Source organism: Cyrtonyx montezumae, unplaced genomic scaffold (assembly GCF_038088225.1).
Source record: "Cyrtonyx montezumae isolate F1298 unplaced genomic scaffold, pur_monq_1.0 scaffold_7, whole genome shotgun sequence".
In the NCBI taxonomy this organism is placed as follows: Eukaryota; Metazoa; Chordata; class Aves; order Galliformes; family Odontophoridae; genus Cyrtonyx; species Cyrtonyx montezumae.
The window spans coordinates 14,229,390-14,249,784 of NW_027072078.1; the positions used below are offsets into that span (position 1 = coordinate 14,229,390).

The window sequence follows — 20,395 nt, forward strand, 5'->3', positions numbered from 1 at the left end:
CATGTTCAACTTACCAAATCTGTCCACCATTTTAACTGGTTCTGATTGTACTGGTTCACCCTTGCCATACTGATTTACTGCTGAGACACGGAAAACATACTCATTTCCTTGAATGAGTTTGCTAACAACATGCCTACAACTCTCAATATTTTCAGCAACTAATGTCCAGAGCAGTCGGCTAGTTTCTCTCTTTTCAAGAATATATGATTTGATTGGTGATCCACCATCTTCTGCAGGAGGTGACCATGTAAGAGTGGCTTTTTCTGCGGAAACATTGCTGATCTCAATAGGCCCTGGAGGTCCTGGAACATCTAAAACTTTCACATGTATGCTCTCTTGTTTAGTGCCAAAAGGATTTGTGGCAGTGATTGTGTACTCTCCAGAATCCTTTCTGGCTGCATATTTGATTGTTAGGGTAGAAGAAGTGGGTGTAGTTTCAATGTGCACTAGCTCTGAAGGTCTAAAATCTTTTCCAGCTTTTGACCATGCTGAAGTTGGAGGTGGTTTGCCACGGATACTAATAGCAGATACTGTAATAGTTTCTCCTGCTTTCACTGTCAAACCCTCCTTCAAAGTAGGTTCAATAACAATTGTTGGTGCCTCTGTAAAAAAAACAAAACAAACCCATTTTTTTAATACAAAGAAGATAGTAAAAACAAACAAACAAACAAACAAGAGGATTTGGCATTACATTAATTATCCAAATAGAATTAATTTAAATGTAATCTACATACCATACTCATCCTTGCATATTATGGTTCCTGTGGATTCAGATGGAGGACTGATAGCCCCAGCAGTGTTCTTAGCTCTAATTCTGAACTCATATTTGGAACCTTCAGTAAGATCAGTTACAGTGAATGCACAGTCTGGAACGTTCACATGATTAGCTTTAGTCCAAGTCTTTGAGGGCAAATCACGCTTTTCAACAATGTAGCCAGTTAACTTATGTCCACCATCATATTTTGGTTCTGTCCAAATGAGTGTTACTGAGCTCCTTGTTACATTGATAACTTCAGGTTTGCCAGGAGGATCTTAAAGAAAAAATCGTAAATCGTGGTTAAACAACAGTGATTTCTGCTTTCAGAATTTTCATTTTGTTCTCTTCATAAACTTACCAATAGGGTCAAGTGCCACAACAGGCTCAGATGGTGGACTTGGTTTACCTACTCCAGCCATATTGATTGCCATTACTCTGAATTCATACTCCAGTCCTTCAGTTAATCCTGTCACTCTGAAATCTTTCATTCTTATTGGAGTTGTGTTGGCTCTCTTCCACAAAAGACTATTTCTTTCTTTGAATTCAATATGATAACCTAGAAGATAAACAGTGAGATGAAAATGAGAGGTCTATAAATCTTCATTTATCACAGGTTTGCAAAATATTATACCATTTGTAGGGCATGCACATAGGAATCGCACAAGACAACACTGAAAACCAGATTAAGAAATGGATGAGGGCATACATTATAGATGCTTCTAACTGAAACAGTGAAATGCTTGTAAATGCAAGTTGTACAGCCCCAAGTGATGAAATATGTAGTTGAGATACTCATTTGTTCTTTGGGTGTTTTGTCTCTCTGCATAAGAACTTTTGGTTAGTTCCTTTCTGACTTCCCTCTTTCAAAGTTAAGCCTTTAAAAGACTCAACATATAGAAAGAGTAGAAAGTAAAACAGTGAAAAAAGTCAAGCGATCATTCCCTCAACTTAAATCATAAACACCTTCAACAAATAGAAGCTATTAAGAATTGGAAGAGTAAGGAGAATTTTGGGAATATACCTGTGATTGGTGAGCCTCCAGTTCTTCTGGGATCAGTCCAAGTTAAAGATACAGAATCATGTCGAACATCAACAATGTTGGGGGGTGGAGGAGCATCAGGAACATCTAATCAATATTAGAACATGCAGCACCATTAACAACAACTATCACCTCTAACACCTTTTTGTAACATTTTAAATATTATAGTGATTACTTACCAAATGGATGTTTTGCAACGACAGGGTCAGACTTAAGACCTTCACCTACTCCATATTTATTTTCAGCCCTGATCCTGAATGTATATTCATTTCCTTCATGAAGTCTTGTAACTCTGAATGTAGTTTTCTGGACTGCAGAGGCACAAGTCACCCACTTATTGCTTACATTATCTCTTTTCTCTAGAACATAATTAGTGATTTCTGAACCACCATTATCTTTAGGAGGACCCCATTTTAAGGTCATGGCATCAGCTGTGACTTCTTCAAATTTCACTGGACCCGTTGGTATGCCAGGTTTGCCAACAACTTTCACAGAAATGGTGCCTTCCTTGCTGCCAACAACATTCTTCAGAGTGATCGTATATTTTCCAGCATCAGCTTTCTGGCAGTCATGTACTACAAGTGTCGTGTTTACTGCCGTAGATTCAAAAGCAACTCTTCCACTCTCAGTAAGTGCCACATCTTCATCTTTCTTCCAAGTTACAGTTGGCAAAGGCTTGCCTTTAATAGGGATTTTAAGACGGAAGTTGCTACCCTCTTTAGCTACATAGCACAAATCAGGTAGATCTCTTAAATCAAGATCAGGTGCCGCTGTAAAAAATAAAAAAATAAAAATAAATAAAGAGATCAATTATTAAACCAAATGTAAACTCTGATAAAATTCAGATACACTTCTCATAGAATCATAGAAAGGTGCTGGAAGGGACCTTAAAGATCACCTATTTCCAACTCCCTCTGTCAGGGGCAGGGACACCTCCAACTAGACTGAGCTCCTCCAAAGCCCCACCCAACCTGGCCTTGAACATATCCAGGGATGGGACAGGCACAGCTTCCATGGGCAACCTGTTCCAGAGCCTCACCACCCTCATAGTGAAGATTTTCTTCCTTTTAGAGGCATCTAATTTGAATGTATATATAGCAATGATGCTAAGCATGAAATAAATGTGATTTGGTAAGTGCATTAATTATCTTTTAAGTTGCTTCATACCAACATCATCTCTTGCCACAATTGTGAGCTCCCTTGGAGTTCCATATCCAGCATCATTTTGAGCTCTCACTCTGAAAGTGTATTCTTGTCCTTCCTTTAGGTCTCTCATTGAAAAATGAAGGTTTTTTGACCGCATCACTTCTTGCCATTTATCTTCACCAATGAGAACCTCCACAACATATGCAAAAATACGGCTTCCACCATCACTGATAGGCTTTTTCCAAACTAAATTGCATGATGATTTTGTTACAGCTGAAGCTTTTAGATCCACAACTGGCCCAGGTGTTTCTAGATGAGAAAGAAAAGCATCGTAAGTGTTCTTTCAAGCTAAAAATAAAAATGAATTGAATGCCAAAATAGAAGCAATCGATTGATTTTTCTTACCAGAAGCTTTAACAGCATCACGAGTTTCACAGGGGTCACCGATACCGTATTCATTTTCAGCAAAAACCCTGAAGAAGTAGGATTTGCCTTCTTCTAAGTTAGTTATCCTACAGCTTGTCTTTGGGCATTCTGCTGTTACTGTGGACCATGACTTTCTTTCTGCATCACGTTTTTCAACAACATAATTTGTGATTGGACTGCCACCGTCAATTATTGGAGGTTCCCATGTTATATAGGCAGAATCCTTAGATACTTCCTTTACAACAAGGTTAACAGGAGGGCCTGGAGTATCTAGATAAACACAAATCATCCAGATTTGATTTAGTAAACAAAACGCAAAAAATTATCAGTTACAAACTGAACAAATACACTGGGGAAAACTCTTGCACTTACCAAGTACTTTTACAACAATGGTATATGCCTTTTTACCACAACTGTTCTCCAGACTGAGGACATATTTTCCAGCATCATATTTGTTTACATTTTCACAGCGTAGGAAGGTATCAAAATCAGTTGATTTGATGTCTAATCCTTGTCTGTCTCTTAGGTTGGCACCCACTTTAGACCATGTAATCTTGGGAGGTGGTCGTCCTCTTACTGGCACATAAAGTCTCATTGTGACTCCAGCACGTAATACAAGGACTTTCCTCAGTTCTGCATCAAGCTCTCCTTCAGGAGGAACTGTTAAACAAAAATGAGGTGATTAAAACATAACCTTTAAGTTCTCAGACCAGAAGTACCCCTTTACAGGCATTTATCTAGATTAACCTATTTATTCTTTTTTTCCCCATGATGATATTAGCAATTTTGTGCCCTAATTCTCATTTCAAGATTATCTATAAAATTTGCTTTTTTTCCCCCCACCAATTTCACTTGCTTTTCTTCTGCTTTTTCATCATTTACATTAGTTATCATATAAAAATGATAATTCAAAGGAGTTTCAAAGTCTGTACTACTTTTATTGAACCAAAGCAGTTCTGTGAAGCAGTGCTTTTCTAAACATGGCAACATGCGTATCGAAGCCAGCATGGCTCCTTAGGAATAAGTATCACAGAATCATAGGAGTTGGAAGGGAAATCTGGGGATCATTGAGTCCAATCCCACTGCTACAGCAGATTCCCTGTAGTAGGTTACACTGGAAAGAGTCCAGTCAGGTTTGGAATATCTCCAGAGAAGGAGATCCACAACCTCTTCATGTAGTCTGTCCCAGTGCTCTGTCACTCTCTAAGTAAGTTTTTCTTTGTGTTCAGCTGGAACTTCCTGTGCTCCAGTTAACAATTAAATAGTGTCACAAACAGATACTTAGGATAATAATTCTGGTTTCAAAATTTTTAGGAGACAAGAAAACTACCTGATTTATGATTACAGAGAGGAAAAAATAGGAGGTGGAAGAGAGTATGTGACATACAGTCAGTTCCTAACTGCCCCATTTTTTTCCAAATTATCCACTTTTAAACTACATTTCTTTGAGAAATGACACATTCCAAATTAATTGTTTTTAAAATGATCTGTGACAAAGCCTTCATTTAGAAGCTTCCCATGAATTAAAACAAAAACGAATGTGGTAGTATATTTTCAATGAACATACTTAAAATATCTTTGGCAGTGTGTTTATCAGGAACATCACTTGGATCACTGTATCCAATCTTATTGACAGCATATACACGGAACTGGTACTCTGTATCTTCTATCAGCCCTGTTACCACGAAGTGTGTAGTCTGTAAGTTCTTGGGAAGATTGCATCTGACCCAATTGTCTGTGTCAGCTCTTTTTGATTCTACTAGATAACCAATAATAGGGCTTCCACCGTCATATGCTGGTTTGCTCCATGACAGGCTTATTGAATTACGCGTAGTATCAACCACCTTCGGGAAAGCAGGTGGGCCAGGAGGATCTGAGAATTGGAAGAGCAGAAAGTTAATCACACCAAATACTGTACAAAAGTGTTTGGAAATACCACAAAAAATACCTGAGACTTTCAGCTTACATTGAGGATCACGAGCATACACTGCTTTGGATGGTGCACTAGGCTTGCCAGGTCCAGCCTTATTCAGTGCTATCACCCGAAACTCATATTCGGTTCCTTCTTGGAGTCCTGAAGCCTTAACAGTTCTTTCAATGACAGGCTTCCTGTTTACCTTTGTCCAGTTAAGAGCTTTAGTTTCACGCTTCTCAAGTATATAACCAGTTATAGGGGACCCACCATCATTAGCTGGTGGCTTCCAGCTAACAGTCATGAAGTCTTTTGTTACGTTACTGATTATCGGTGGATCACAAGGTCCAGGCACATCTGTGAAAATTTATTTGAAAGTTATGTTGATATCCATAAGTGTACACAAAAAAAAAAAAACCCAAAACAGTGAGTCGTGAATACAGCCTGCTAAACACTTACCATATGGATTCTTTGCAATTGCTGGTTCAGTCAAAATAGGGTCCCCAACACCATATTTGTTTTCAGCACATATACGGAACTGGTACTCATGCCCTTCTATTAGCTTCTCCACTGTGCAGCTTGTAATGGGTACATTGGCGCTGACCTGGGCCCAGTTTGGTCTGCTTGTTTCACGTTTGTCAACAATGTAATTAGTAATTTCTGAACCTCCATCTTCTAGAGGAGGCTCCCAAGAAAGCATTGCATGATCTGCATACATATGCTTGATTTTTACAGAGGCTGGAGGACCAGGCTTATCTAGAAGAACCAACAACACACCATTATAGCTCTAGCTCTTGCTACATCATCTAACCATAAATGCATTTACTAACAGACAGTCTTTAGCTTACCAAGTACTTTAAGCCTAATGGTTGCTGACTTCGATCCACTTGCATTTTCAGCAGTAATAGTATAGTCTCCTGTTTGCTTCCTGTTAACACTGAACAGTTCAACAGTAGCAAGATTTCTCTTAGTGGTGATCTTAACACCTTCTGATGGCTTTAACAGTTCTCCTTCTTTCTTCCAAGTGATGGTTGGCATTGGCTTTCCATATACATTTGCCTCCAGATGTACATTAGTTCCAGCTTTTACTGTTAGCTGTGATTGCATAGATAGATCCAACTCTATTCTGGGAGGAACTGAAGGGAAAGAGCACAAGATTTAATCAGCCTAGTAAGGGGTAAGCATACCATTCTTTTCATGAGTATTAGTTCAGTATGGATAGATTCTTAATAGAGTTCTCAAATGTTTTTGCATTTCTCACCATTTTCTGGGTGAATGGTCACTGGATCAGAAGGTTCTGAAGGTCGGCTAATATTAACTGCCGTCTTAGCAATTGCTCTAAACTGATATTGAGCATTTTCTTCCAGATCAGTAACAGTGTACTCTTCCAGAGGTATTTGGTGTGGAGTTGTATTGCATCGGACCCACTTGTCACCAGGTAATTTGCAAGCTTCAATAAAGTAGCCAATAAGCTTGCTACCACCATCATGCTTTGGTCTTGTCCATATCAATGATGCAGTACTCTTAGTAACATCAATAACTTCAGGTTTTCCAGGAGGATCTAAGATCAATAAGATCACGTTTTAGTCTTTTTTTTTTTAACGATAAAAAAAAATAAATAATAACTACTATATTAATAAATGGTTTAAATAGATCTGGATCCAGTCTACAGTACAACTATACAGTGCACTCACAGGAAACATGAAAACTAAGTGCGAACTGAAGACTATAAAGAGTTGCAAATATATTGAAAATAATCATAAAAACAGTATTCTATTGCTACTCAGTGGTTTGTCTGGCTTACCGACTGGTGTCCTTGCTGTGACAATCTCAGTTGGTTTACTAGGTTTACTTGCTCCAGCTCTGTTCAGTGCATAAATTCTGAAAGTATACTCAAGACCTTCGATGAGCCCCACACAAGGGTACTCTGTGGAACGCACAGCTGTGTCGTTAGCTTTCACCCACAGTAAACTGTTCCTTTCTTTGCGTTCAATGAGATAACCAGTGATTGGACTGCCTCCATCACTATCTGGTCTATCCCAGGCAACAAAAATGCAGTCTTTATTAACCTTGGTAATACGTGCATTCTTTGGTTCACTGGGTACATCTATACAGAGATACAAAGATGAATATCAGTCACATGCTTTCGTATTAGAAGGAAAATAGAAAAGAAAAGGAAAAAAAAAGAAAAAAGAGTTGTGATGATCTGACATACCAAATGGGAACCTTGCAATCATCTTGTCAGAATTAAGTGGCTCAGAAATCCCAAAACGATTTTCAGCTCGAACACGGAACATGTATTCTTCTCCAGGAATCAGTTTTCCAATTCTGCAGCTTGTCTTTGTAACAGAAGCTAAAGCTGTTACCCAGTCTCCTCGGCTTACATCACATTTTTCAACTACATAGTTTGTGATGTTACTGCCACCATCTTCAAGAGGTATATGCCATGCAAGAGTGCAAGCATCAGCATCAATTTCAGAAATGTCAAATGGAGGCTGTGGTGGGCCTGGCTTATCTACAGAAAGAAACACATTCAGAAAAAGTAATGAAAAAAAATGGAAACCACTGCAACACACTAAAACTAGTTTTGTATAAAGTTGGATTTAAAAAATAATTAAATGATACATACCCATGACTATCACTCTGATTTTTTGACTATCGGTACCAGAGCTGTTTTCTGCAGTAAGAGTGTAAAAACCAGAATCTTTTCTAGTCACATCCTTAATGATAAGAACAGAAGACTTTTCTGCTTTATGCACAGCAAGGCGACTGGATGTAATTACATCCTGATCTCCTTTCAGCCATTTACAGACTGGCTGAGGTTTCCCATATACATGAGCTTCAATTCTCAGCTTCTTCCCAGCTTTAATATGAACATTATCAGGCATCAAGATTTTAGGTGGTACTGGAAAAAAAACCAGGCATTGACATATAAATTCAACTTCCATGGCATATCAATTCACTTTTTCTTATACTTTCAAGTGAAATTTTTTTTCATCTCCCTTTAGTAGAATAACCAGTATGAATGACTTCATAATTTTTAATTTAGGTTCACTTATGAACTGGAGATTTTGCAGTGTACAATCTCCATGCCAGTCTTACATTCTTATACAGATTGTAAGGAAAAAAAAATGAGTTTGGATTTTTTTCTTGCACATATAACGAATCACACATAACTCCTATGGAATTTGTCATGGATAACCTATTGTACAGATGAGCTCCTGCTGACTTCCTACAAGACAGACACTAAGGAGAAGAAAAACTGAAATTCTCACTGAATTAAACCTGTATCCACTGCCTATCTTTTTACTACCTTTGAAATACTCTTCAACTAGAGCCCTTTCTCTCATTTTTCCACAACATTTTGTCACCTTCTTCCAAAAGAAGCCTGGCTACATGTTTGGAGTACCTTTTCTTGACATTGTCTAGTTTTCATTTTCCTTTGATTCTGTACCTCTTTCCACATCACAAATGAAGGAGGCTCTTCTTATTTGTCCCACACTCCTATGTCTTCCTGTGCCTGAGGTACTCCACTAGGCCAGTATGTCCTCCCTTCTTTTAGTTTTATGTTCTCAAGTAACTCTACAATATAAGCAATTTCTTCTCTTATCTCAAAATGACAACCACTTCAGAGCTCACTTATCTCTCACCCAACTGTTAACCTACGGTGTCCTTTTTCTACTTCATTTTAAATTAATTGGATGCATTTATTATCTCTCCCTAATTCCTGTCTCCTGGTTCCAATTGAAGCCACACAGACAAAATTCTTTAATGACTCATGCTCATCCTTTTTGACCTGTGAATACAGCTAACTACAATCTTCAAGTAATCTTCATTAAGTAATTGACTTCTTAGGTCTCAATCTGAGAACAAGAATGCTTGCATATTTTATTGCTAAAGAGAATATCATAACAAGGGTAATAATTAATTAGTTACTTACTGAGTTGTTCCTTAATTTCAAATACTCCTTCAGCTTCTCTTGGAAAACTTACTCCAACAGCATTTCGAGCTGCCACTCTAAACTTGTACTTTTTTCCTTCTTTCAGACCAGCTACAACAATGGAGAGATCTTTGACTACTGAATATTCTGTCCAGCGATCTTCTGGTTGGTCATCTTCTTTGTAGCTAACAATATATCCATCAACTTTTGAGCCTCCATCACGAAGTGGTGGCAGCCAGCCCAGAGTAGCACTGTTCTTTGTAATTTCAGTAACTTCAAGTTTTCTTGGTGGATCAGGTTCACCTTTGGGGGCAGGGCGAAGAGAAGGAGGGGCAGAGGAAAACAAACATTGAACAATGAATTCCGAAGATGTTCTGAATTATTGGATACTATCTATGCGAACTCAACAAGTAAAATATAGAAAAAGAAAAATTCTGAATGATTGCAAACATATTGCATTCACATGTGTTATCTGAAAGTAACTGACACAAATATTTATGACACTGGACAGATAGTAGCATTGCCCTGTTTAGAAATGACTGCTTTAAAGGAATCCAAAATCTTAATTATAGAAAACAATCAAATATGCACAAAAGTATACTTACTTAAGGGATCTGTTGCTAGGACTGGTTTTGGTATGTCACTTGGAACACCTGAGCCATATTCATTTACTGCTGTTACTCTAAAGTAATATTCATTTCCAGGTACAAGGTTAGCTATTTGGAAACTAGTTTTCTTAAGTTCTGCCGTGACTGTTCCCCAGGTCTTCCTGTCAGCCTCACGTTTCTGCAGGATATAATGAGTCACTGGGCTACCGCCATCATTCTCTGGAGGTGCCCATGAAAGGTGGCATGACATCTTGGTGACATCTGAAGCTCTGAAGTCTGACACAGGTCCAGGAGTATCTATAACAACATTTCAATTTATGCTAGTCTTTCTTTCCTTTTTGAAAATTCTTCAAGTTACAATTAAAGGGTGCTAGGATCTTACACAGTCAAAGATAGCCTTAGCCAATACATTTATTTGTGCTCAAAAACTTCAGCATTAATGGGCATAAAAGATTTCTGTAATTGATATGGAATATAATTAAAACAATACTGGAATATAATTAAAACAATATTTACAGATTGTTCTCCTGTTACTCACCCAGGACTCTAACGTTCACAAACACAGCCTTTTCTCCAGCTGTATTAACAAGTGTCAATGAATATTTGCCTGAGTCATCACGTGTTGAATCAGGGATGACACAGAAGGCCATGGTGTCAACCAGATCAACTTGTCCTTTTCTGATGACATTATCAATACCCATTCTTCTCCAGGTGACTTTTGGTGCTGGGCGACCCCTAATAATGGCAAAAAGTCTGATGGGACATCCTGCTCTGACTGTGACTAACTTTCTCATGCTGGCATCCAATTCAATCTCAGGAGGTTCTGAAAGACAAATTTACAGAAATAAATTTCAAAGTTTAGGACATGAAATAGATTAAAAACTGAGCAAATAAAGATTGTATGAAAAAGCTCATAGAGAAAATGGGAAAACTCACCAAGAATTTCTTTGGGAGAAACAGCTTCTTTCAGTTCTGCTGGACGGCCAAGGCCAACCTGATTTTGTGCAGAAACTCTAAACTCATATAACTGTTTCTCATCCAGACTAGTGGCTGTAAATTCTGTATGAATAACTTGAGCAGCAACATTGCATCGTTTCCATCCTGCTTCAGGATCAGCACCTTCCACTTTTGGTCTTATTTCCACAACATATCCAATAATCGGAGCACCACCATCATACACTGGTTTTCCCCAGCCAAGGGTTATTGAACTCTTTGTGCTATCAACCACCCTCAAGTTGGTGGGAGGACCAGGTGGTTCTGAAGGTCAATAAAGATTACAGATAAGAATACAATTATACAATATAACAATCTGTTAATATTAAAACAAAATAATGTAGAAGATAGCAGTATGGTACCTATTGGGTCTTTTGCTACTACTGGTCTCGATGGCAAGCTTGGTTCTCCAAGTCCAACTTCATTTTCAGCACTGACACGGAACTGATATTCGTGGCCAGGGATGAGATTAGTAACCTTCTTACGTCTCTCAGGAATAGCAGTCTTAGTAACTGGAACCCATCTTAATGATCGTTTCTCTTTCCTCTCTAAGATGTATCCTGTAATTGACTTGCCACCATCGTATTCTGGTGGATTCCAAACTACAGTCATCTCTTCTTTGCTCACTCTTGTGACCTCTGGAGGGTCAGGGCGTCCAGGTCTATCAAATTTAGTTTTAGCGATAATTGGCTGTGTTTCTGTTGGTGGACCAGTGCCCATTTTATTTTCTGCACGAACTCTGAATATATATTCATTACCTTCAATGAGGCGTGTCACATTTGCGTAATTTGTTAAGACAGAAGAAGAGTATGTAGACCAAACCATACGCTTGCTTTCACATTTTTCTAGGATGTAGTTTTGTATTTCACAACCGCCGTCATCCTCTGGAGGTTCCCAGGTAACAGTACATCTGTCACTTGAAATGTCAGTGACCTTCAAGTTTCTTACAGGACCTGGTTTATCCAAAACAATAACAGTAGCATATGCTACAAAACTACCAGCTGTGTTAGTCGCAGTAATCACATATTTTCCACCATCACTACGCCTTGATTTTGAGAGAACAAACTTTGATGTGTCAGATGTTGTTTCAATACTGACTCTTGGTGATCTTGTAAGATCCGTTGCATCTTTGTCTTTTGTCCATACAACTTCAGGCTGTGGTTTTCCTCTGACTCCAGCCTCAATTCTAATTGTGTCACCTGCTTTCACTGTTAGTACCCCACTTAATTTCAGGTCTAGCACTGGTTTCTGCAGATCTTCCTTCACAACAACTTCAGCAGTTTTTACCCAGTCACTTTCACCTGCCTCATTCTTGGTTTGAACTCTGAATTGGTATATCTTATTTTCCACACATTTATCAACCATGTAGTGTGTCTCCTTAATGCTGCCTTTGTGAACCCTTTCCCATTCATCTGAATCTTTCAGTTTTCTCTCCACATGATAACTTAAATTTGGGCTTCCACCATCATAATCTGGTCTTCTCCATTTCAGAAATACAAATGTTTTTCCTTTCTCTGCAATGTGAAGATTTTCTGGCTCTCCAGGCTTGTCGATAGGATTTATGGCAAGGATGGGAGTTTTGGTCTCAATGGAAGGACCTGGACCTATTTTGTTTTCTGCGCAAACTCTAAAGAAATATTCACGGTTCTCTATAAGATTTGCCTTTACTAACCGTTTAGTGACATCAGAGGACACAATTGACCATCCCCTCTGATTTGGTTGACGGTACTCTACAATGTAATTTGTAATTTCTGAGCCACCATTATCCACTGGGCTCTCCCAGGCAATCATACAAGAATCTTTTGTGACATAACTTATTTTCAGATTCTGACATGGTCCAGGTCTGTCAAGTACATTAACAATGGCAAAACCTTGAGCATGTCCACAGCTGTTCTTAGCTGCTATTATATATTTGCCATGATCAGATCTTCTAGCTTCTTTTATTTGCAGTCCAACATTAGGTAGGTCATGGACTATTTCAACACGCTTTTCTTGTACTAATACTTTGCTGTCCTTAGACCATGTTATTTCAGGATCTGGTCTGCCTTTTACTTTGCCAGTAATATGGATTGTTTGGCCTACTCGGACAGTAATTAAGTCTCGACAAGTCACATCTAAGCTTACTTCTGGAGGAGAAAGAATATCTTTTGCAAGTACAGTTTCTGCCAGTTCTCTTGGCTCTCCCTCTCCCACAATGTTGACAGCTTTTATTCGGAATTTATATTCATTTCCTTCTATTAACCCAGGTACTCTAAAGGCACATTGTCTGATGAGATCATCTTTATTAATCCTATTCCACTGTGTAGTTCCTGTTTTCTGGCATTCCACAATATATCCCAGAATTGGGCTGCCACCATCTTTAAGTGGTTTTGTCCAAACAAGATCAGCTGTTTCTTTGGTTTTGTCTTTTAATTTTGGATTAATGGGTGGTCCAGGAGGAGTGATAGGACGTGATGCTTTTATTGGATCAGAGCTTGGAGATGGTTTGCTTAAGCCCACCATGTTTTCTGCAAAAACTCTGAATTCATATGTGTTGCCTTCAAAGAGACCAGTAACTCTGTATTTCATATCAAGTACTGGTGTCTTATTGACACGCACCCATTTACCAGATGCTTCTCGACGTTCAAGTATATAACCAGTTATTGGAGTTCCACCATCTGAGATTGGTAGGGTCCAAGACACTGTTGCAGCATTTTCTGTAATATCAAATACTATTGGTTTACCAGGTGGGGATGGTGGATCAAACATATGTTTAGCGATGGTTGGTTCTGAATCAAGAGGTGCACCAATGCCTATCTTATTTTCTGCCCGAACACGGAAAATATATTCACAGCCTTTCTGCAGTCGTGGAATCTTAATTTTTGTGTGACTTGTTCCAGAGCTAACTACTCCCCAAGTCTCTTTCTTTGACTGACGCTTCTCAACAATGTAGTTTATTATAGGACTCCCACCATCATCTTTAGGAGGGCGCCAAGAAATAACCATATGTTCTGGTGTTACTTCAAGAATATTAATGGGACCAGTTGGTGGGCCAGGAACATCCAAAACTGTAAGATGTAGTGCAACAGTTTTGTGGCCAGCTGCATTAGATACTGTGAGTAGATATTCTCCTGTATCTTTTCTTACACAGTCCTTGATGGTAAGTACAGTTGAATAATTGTCAGTCTCTATCTTGTGTCTGCCTTCTGTTTTAATTTCAGTGTCATCAGTAACCCATTTTGCAGTGGGAACTGGCACACCTCTCATAATTGCAGGAAGTCGCACTGTGGTACCAGCTTTAACAACAAGACCTTCAATTAACTTCACATCCAGTTCTACAGATGGAGGTACTGAAATAAAAAAAATCAGAAATTGCATTATGTTTTCAGAGAGTATACTTAAAGGAGAGAAAGAATCAGAGAAACAATACCAAAAAAAATTACCTAGTTTTTCTTGACATTCTATTGGTATTGTTGTATCTGGAAGGCTGAGACCCACAATATTTTGAGCTTTCACACGGAATTTATATATTTTTCCTTTTTGTAGGCCTGTAACAACACAGTCTAGCATTGGGACTGTTTGGAACTTTGTCCACTCATCTGCCCCATCTTCTTGATATTCCACCAAATATCCAGTTATTTCAGCACCGCCATCACGATCTGGTCGATTCCAAACGAGGGAAACTTCAGTCTTGTCAACATCTACATGATGCAGATTCTTCGGTGGCCCTGGAGGATCTTTTAAAATATGAAACCCAAAGCAATTAGTAGATGGCTGATCCATCTGATGATACACTGTACCATGTTCATATTAGTTCCAACAAGACCATTTCAAAAATTACAAAGAACAATACAAACAAAAGAAATCATAACTGAGTAACACTTACGCAGAGGATCTATTGCTTTAATTGGCTTGAGTGTTTCCACATATGGTCCTCTACCAAACAAATTCTCAGCTGCAACTCGGAAAAGATACTGAGTGCCTTCCATGAGATATTTAGCCATGTGACTGCGTTTCTTGGAGGATGATGAGACAGATACCCACTGTGCAGAAGCTACATCTTTCCTTTCCACCACGTAGTTGGTAATAACAGAGCCACCATCATCTTCTGGTTCCTTCCAAGTCAGGTAGCAAGAATCACTTCTAACGTCACTGACTTGCAGATTTCTAGGTGGACCAGGCTTATCTAATAATGTTACAAAAACAAATCTGTTCTCTATTTGATAACCAAAGATGTATACCTTTTAAAGTTAGTAGATTTCAAGAGAAAAAAATACTGTATTTCCTGAGTAAGTCTTTTTTTTCTACTGTATATTTTATGATATCTAATATCTAAATTTGTTGATATTTTCCTGACATTTCTTCATTTCTTAATCTCCAAGTAAAGAATAAAACAAAGCAATATAAAAGTAACATAAAAAAGATTACCTAAGACAAGAACTTTTACTGAAACAGTCTTTGAACCAGCTGGATTTTCAACTGTCAGGGAGTAAATTCCACCATCTTCATGGACAGTGTTACGAATTTCAAGCTTACTGCCAACGCCTGTAACCTCAATATCAGCTTTGGGTGAGACTTCCTTATCTTCTTTCTTCCAAGAAACTTTTGGGAACGGAACACCTTTAATAATAGCACTAAGTCTCAGTGTATCTCCTGCTCTTACATGCTGTTCTCGGGCCATATTAGCATCAAGTATCAGTTCAGGAGGTTCTGGAATCAAAATGATAGTTTTTTAGAAATTGAGAAAACAAAATCTCTTCTTAAGTAAACTTACCTGATTTTATTATACTCACCAAGTCTGTCCTTTACTTCTACTGGATCAGGAACATAGGCTGGTTCAGATTCACCTGCTGCATTGACTGCTTTGACCCTGAACTTATAGGACAAACCCTCAGTAAGTCCAGTGACTTTATATTTTGTCTCAGGACAAGAATCCGGTGTAAGATTGGCCTTTTTCCATTCTTCATCTCCAACCTTCTGATATTCAACAAGGTAGCCAATTATCTTACCATTACCATCATGGCGTGGTGGTTGCCAAGTTAAGTCAACTGAATTCTTAGTTTTATCTACAGCTTCTGGATTAATAGGTGGACTTGGTTTTACTGTTACAAAATAAAAAAGGAAAAAAGGAAAATGTTTAAAAGGTTTTCTAAATGTAAATAAGAATGCATTAAAACTTCAATGGAAAAAAAGTAATACTTTACCAATTGGATCTCTAGCAAAAATTGGCTTTGATGGTGGACTAGGATTACCAACACCAATTTCATTTTCTGCTGAAACACGGAATTCATACTGGCAGCCTTCAAGGAGGTCAGGTACTTTGAACTGAGTACTGGGGAAAATTGGGTCTTTGGTAACTCTGACCCATCTAGTAGCCATTGTTTCTTTCTTTTCCACAATATAGTTTGTTATTGGCTTGCCTCCATCATATGGTTTGTTCCAAACTACTACTGCAGAATCTTTTGTAACTTCCTTAATAATTGGTTGTTCGGGTGCATCAGGAACACCTGGAAAACAAACAAACAAAAAAATCCAATAGTTAATGAGGGCAACAGACAGAGTAAAGATTACAGTATCAAAACAAGATAGCAAACAAATGACGTACTGAAACGGTCCTTGGCTTTCATCTCATCGGAGATGAGAGGATCACTAATGCCGTAGAGATTTTCAGCATAAATTCGAATTTGATATTCTCTTCCTTCCAGCAGCTTAGGAATTTTGCATGTTGTCTTAACTGTGGCAGATGTGACTGGCATCCACAGGTCTCTATGTGTATCCCTCTTCTCAATAATGTAATTTGTAATTTCACTGCCTCCATCATCAAGTGGAGGTTTCCAGGAAACTATCATATGATCTTTATGAACTTCATCAAATATAACAGGACCAACTGGAGGTGATGGGCGATCTGTTCAAGTAAAAATAAATCATATCCATGTTTTTATAAGATCTTCAAAAGAGATCAAATGAGTATCAGATATGGTAAATATATTATGAAAATAGAAACCTGACATCTACATCTATGAGGAGTCAAAATCTAAAAATTATTCCTCTTTAATACTTGTCTGACTCACTGGACCTAATTTCTTAATGCTTATAAGATATTTAGCGACTGACATTTTCTACAGTAAGTTGATATTCTTGAAATGCATGTGGAAATATTCATATATTAATGCATAACAAATTAAGACAGTTAACTATGAACTCAAAATCAGTAAATAATATTTCAGTAAAAATAAGAGTGTAATAAAACAGAATATGTTAATAAAGGACACATTTTAGTTTTCATATTTCATATAATTCAATGAATTTGAATTACAATAAAACTTTGAAGTGAGTACTATCGTTCAGTGACACCTACCGACAACAGTAACTTGACAAAATCCTTTTCTCGATCCTGTGCTGTTCTCTACAGTAACACAATATTTGCCTGAATCTTCACGGACAGATTTTAGTATCCCCAGACAAAGTGTTGTAGGAGTTGTCTTAATCTTTGTACGGTCATCTTCTTTCAAAACAGTATCATCCCTTAGCCAAGTAACCTTTGGTGCAGGCTTTCCTGAGTAACGTCCAGTCAGGCTGAAAGCTTCACCAACCCGAACAATAAGCTTGTCTCTAAAGTCAAGGTCAAGTGTTGGAGGAGCTGAAAAGACGAAATTTAAAGATTTGATTTACACAGAAGCCACCAATATTAGTAAGAAAAAGTAAGGAATCAATAAGAGTGATCATTGCTTTTAAAAGAAATATGAAAAAGATACATACCAATTTCATCCTTGCATGTGATTGGTTTTGTACAAAATGATGGCTTGCCTTGCCCCACAATATTGCAAGCACTCACACGATACTCATAGGTGTCACCCTCTTTCAAGCCTTCTATAGTATATTTCCTGTCAAGCATTTTCTCCTTAGTAACTTTGTGGAATTTTTCTTTCCCAATGAGACGACTCTCTAGAACGTACATAGTGATATCCGAGCCTCCATTATATTTTGGAGGATTCCAAGTCAATGTAACAGAGTTCTTGGTAACTGCTTTAACTTCTAGGTCTTCAGGACGGTCAGGAACAGCTGGGAACCATCACAAAAATTTGTTAAATTCAGTTTTCTGAAGACTCATAACAATAACGTATTATTAAATTATTGTTATTATTATTATTGATCATAATATAATAATTATTGTTAATATTATTAACTTATTAACAAAATCAACTTACTTATTGGATCTCTAATGATAAGCTCTTTTGTTGTCTCTGTGAATGGACCCATGCCAATTATATTCTCTGCTGCAATTCGGAAAAAGTAGGCTTTCCCTTCAGTCAGTCCCTGAACAATAGCATTCTGCCTTGTAACTGTATAGCTTACTGGAGTCCAGGCTCTATGGTCAGATTCACGCTTTTCAATTATGTAGTTGGTAATAGGAGAACCACCATCATCTTCTGGAGTGAACCATGTCAATTTACAAGAGTCACTTGTTAGATTCTCAGTAAGGAATGGCATGCCAACTGGGCCTGGCACATCTGAAATCAAAGAATAAATGAAGAATTTTAGTATACATACTGAATGTTATAAAATTTAACTAGTTCACAAGGAATGAAATTGCTTTTTACCTAGCACATCAACAATAATGGTCTTCTTCCGCTCACCACCTGCATTTTTTGCAAGAAGAGTGTATACACCCTGGTGGCTCCGTTTGCAGTTCTTGATGACTAAAGAAGAACTAATAGCTGTTTCTTCAATTTTAGCTTCTTCTGGTAAAGCTCGATCATCTCTGCTCCAACTCACTGTTGGAACTGGTTTTCCTGAGACATATGCTATGATCCGAATTACTCCTCCAGCATGGACAACAATTCTGTCCCTGACACTTGCATCCAAATTAATATCAGGAGCCACTGTGGGAGGTGAGCAAAATAAAGTTCAGTGATTTTTTTAAATTCTTATTTTGAATTGGAAATGTTAAAAAAAAAAAAAAGTAAATGAAAGTGATAAATACCAATTCTGTCCTTCATTTCAATAATGTCTGTGACTTCTCCAGGCTCTCCAATGCCAGCAGCATTCACTGCCCTAACTCTAAATTTATAAAAACATCCTTCTTTTAATCCTGCCACAACAAACTTGGTTCCTCTAATTTCTTTATCCTTTACCTGGAAAATAAATATTATAAAATCAACCAAAATCAAGGTATCATCAATTACTTTGTGATGCTTGAAATAAATGCTAAATGAAAAACTAATTCACATTTACAAGTACAAGACATTATTGTATATTGTCACATGGTCCAATGATCTAGTTCATATAGGAGTTTTCAGAAACTGTGTAAAGAATACAGGACACACAAGCTACTGTTCTGAAGATTCACTTTTTTGATAATTTTAAAAAACACAGACATTACAACAATTACAATACTGTGGTCTCAGAAGAATTATTCGTCTTGCTAGACAAATAAGTTCATATAATTGACAGTGGTGCTAAAAAGAAAAAGAAAATAACTATGAAGAAATATGAATACTGCTTATGTGGAAAAAATGCAGGAAATTTAGCCATTACTTAAAATGCACAAAAATGGCCAACATATTCTATTGAAAAAGAAAAGAAAACAAAACAAAAATGGTAGTAACATATTTGTTATAAATAATTTAGCAGATTGCACCAGTGATAACTTTTTGTTTTTCTTTTTATTTATTTATTTATTTTTTATCCCAGATCACCTACACATTTTGTCTGATTTTTAAATACAGAATTATAAGAAATTCAAAGATAAAGAAACTGCCCAGTTAACTTGATGTTCTGGAGTGGCAATTACTGACTTTAAATTTGTTTGTACAATTCTAAGTATATGAAAATAATTCTGGTGTAAAATATCAAATTTTAGAAAATAACATCCACAATGAAAATTTGAAAAAAAATAACAAAAAGAAAAACTTTTTTTTTTTTTTCTGGAGGCATTTCTTTAGTTAGGTGTATGGAGGAAAATAAATCACGTTTTCCACCTACCTTTTCCCATTCTTCCTTTCCTTCCTCCTTATACTCAACAATGTACCCAGTGATTCTAGAGCCACCATCCTTTAGTGGTGGAGTCCACTCCAAGTCTACAGAAGACTTTGTCCAATCAGTAACTTTTGGAATAGGAGGGCCAGGTGGGGCTGAAAAATATAATCACACAGTTACAGTATAACAATATATTCTGTGTTCCCATTTGAGGATTTTCAGAAAACAGGAAACAAAAATGTTTACCAATAGGATCTCTAGCAATTGCTGGATCAGATGGCATGCTTGGTGGACCAACACCAGCTGCATTAATAGCCGATACACGAAATTGATATTCAGAACCTTCAATAAGACCAGTAACTTTGTATGAAACACCCAGTGCCATAGGTTTGATTGGGTCACGGTTAATCCTTGTCCATCTCTTTCCAGTAGTTTCTTTGCGCTCCAACCAATAACCAGTAATAGGAGAGCCACCATCATGTTCTGGTTCTTCCCAGTTTACAGTCATAGAGTCACGTGTTATACTGCTAACTGTCGGTTTGTCACATGGTCCAGGAACAGCTGGGGAAAAAAATAGCAGATAACTTGTAAAAAATTGCTAATGGGAAGATGGAGA

At 37.6% G+C, this 20,395-nt stretch overlaps 1 protein-coding gene across 1 annotated transcript in view; it reads right to left on the reverse strand.

The window, feature by feature from the left end:
• Positions 1–20,395, reverse strand: part of TTN (titin) — a 237,676-nt gene that overhangs the window by 45,327 nt on the left and 171,954 nt on the right. Inside the window, exons 248-281 of the mRNA XM_065750962.1 lie at positions 20,026–20,340; positions 19,786–19,934; positions 18,785–18,935; positions 18,402–18,683; positions 18,009–18,311; positions 17,560–17,862; positions 17,159–17,440; positions 16,406–16,705; positions 16,005–16,307; positions 15,594–15,902; positions 15,229–15,510; positions 14,687–14,986; positions 14,244–14,537; positions 11,184–14,150; positions 10,765–11,085; positions 10,367–10,651; positions 9,826–10,125; positions 9,221–9,523; positions 7,910–8,185; positions 7,496–7,795; positions 7,085–7,387; positions 6,542–6,841; positions 6,129–6,416; positions 5,740–6,036; positions 5,335–5,637; positions 4,936–5,241; positions 3,741–4,028; positions 3,348–3,638; positions 2,964–3,251; positions 1,976–2,566; positions 1,779–1,883; positions 1,116–1,313; positions 735–1,031; positions 15–602 (exon numbers count right to left, since the gene is read on the reverse strand). Of these exons, the coding sequence (XP_065607034.1) occupies positions 15–602; positions 735–1,031; positions 1,116–1,313; positions 1,779–1,883; positions 1,976–2,566; positions 2,964–3,251; positions 3,348–3,638; positions 3,741–4,028; positions 4,936–5,241; positions 5,335–5,637; positions 5,740–6,036; positions 6,129–6,416; positions 6,542–6,841; positions 7,085–7,387; positions 7,496–7,795; positions 7,910–8,185; positions 9,221–9,523; positions 9,826–10,125; positions 10,367–10,651; positions 10,765–11,085; positions 11,184–14,150; positions 14,244–14,537; positions 14,687–14,986; positions 15,229–15,510; positions 15,594–15,902; positions 16,005–16,307; positions 16,406–16,705; positions 17,159–17,440; positions 17,560–17,862; positions 18,009–18,311; positions 18,402–18,683; positions 18,785–18,935; positions 19,786–19,934; positions 20,026–20,340 (12,768 nt within the window). The remainder of the gene's footprint in view (positions 1–14; positions 603–734; positions 1,032–1,115; positions 1,314–1,778; positions 1,884–1,975; positions 2,567–2,963; positions 3,252–3,347; positions 3,639–3,740; positions 4,029–4,935; positions 5,242–5,334; positions 5,638–5,739; positions 6,037–6,128; positions 6,417–6,541; positions 6,842–7,084; positions 7,388–7,495; positions 7,796–7,909; positions 8,186–9,220; positions 9,524–9,825; positions 10,126–10,366; positions 10,652–10,764; positions 11,086–11,183; positions 14,151–14,243; positions 14,538–14,686; positions 14,987–15,228; positions 15,511–15,593; positions 15,903–16,004; positions 16,308–16,405; positions 16,706–17,158; positions 17,441–17,559; positions 17,863–18,008; positions 18,312–18,401; positions 18,684–18,784; positions 18,936–19,785; positions 19,935–20,025; positions 20,341–20,395) is intronic.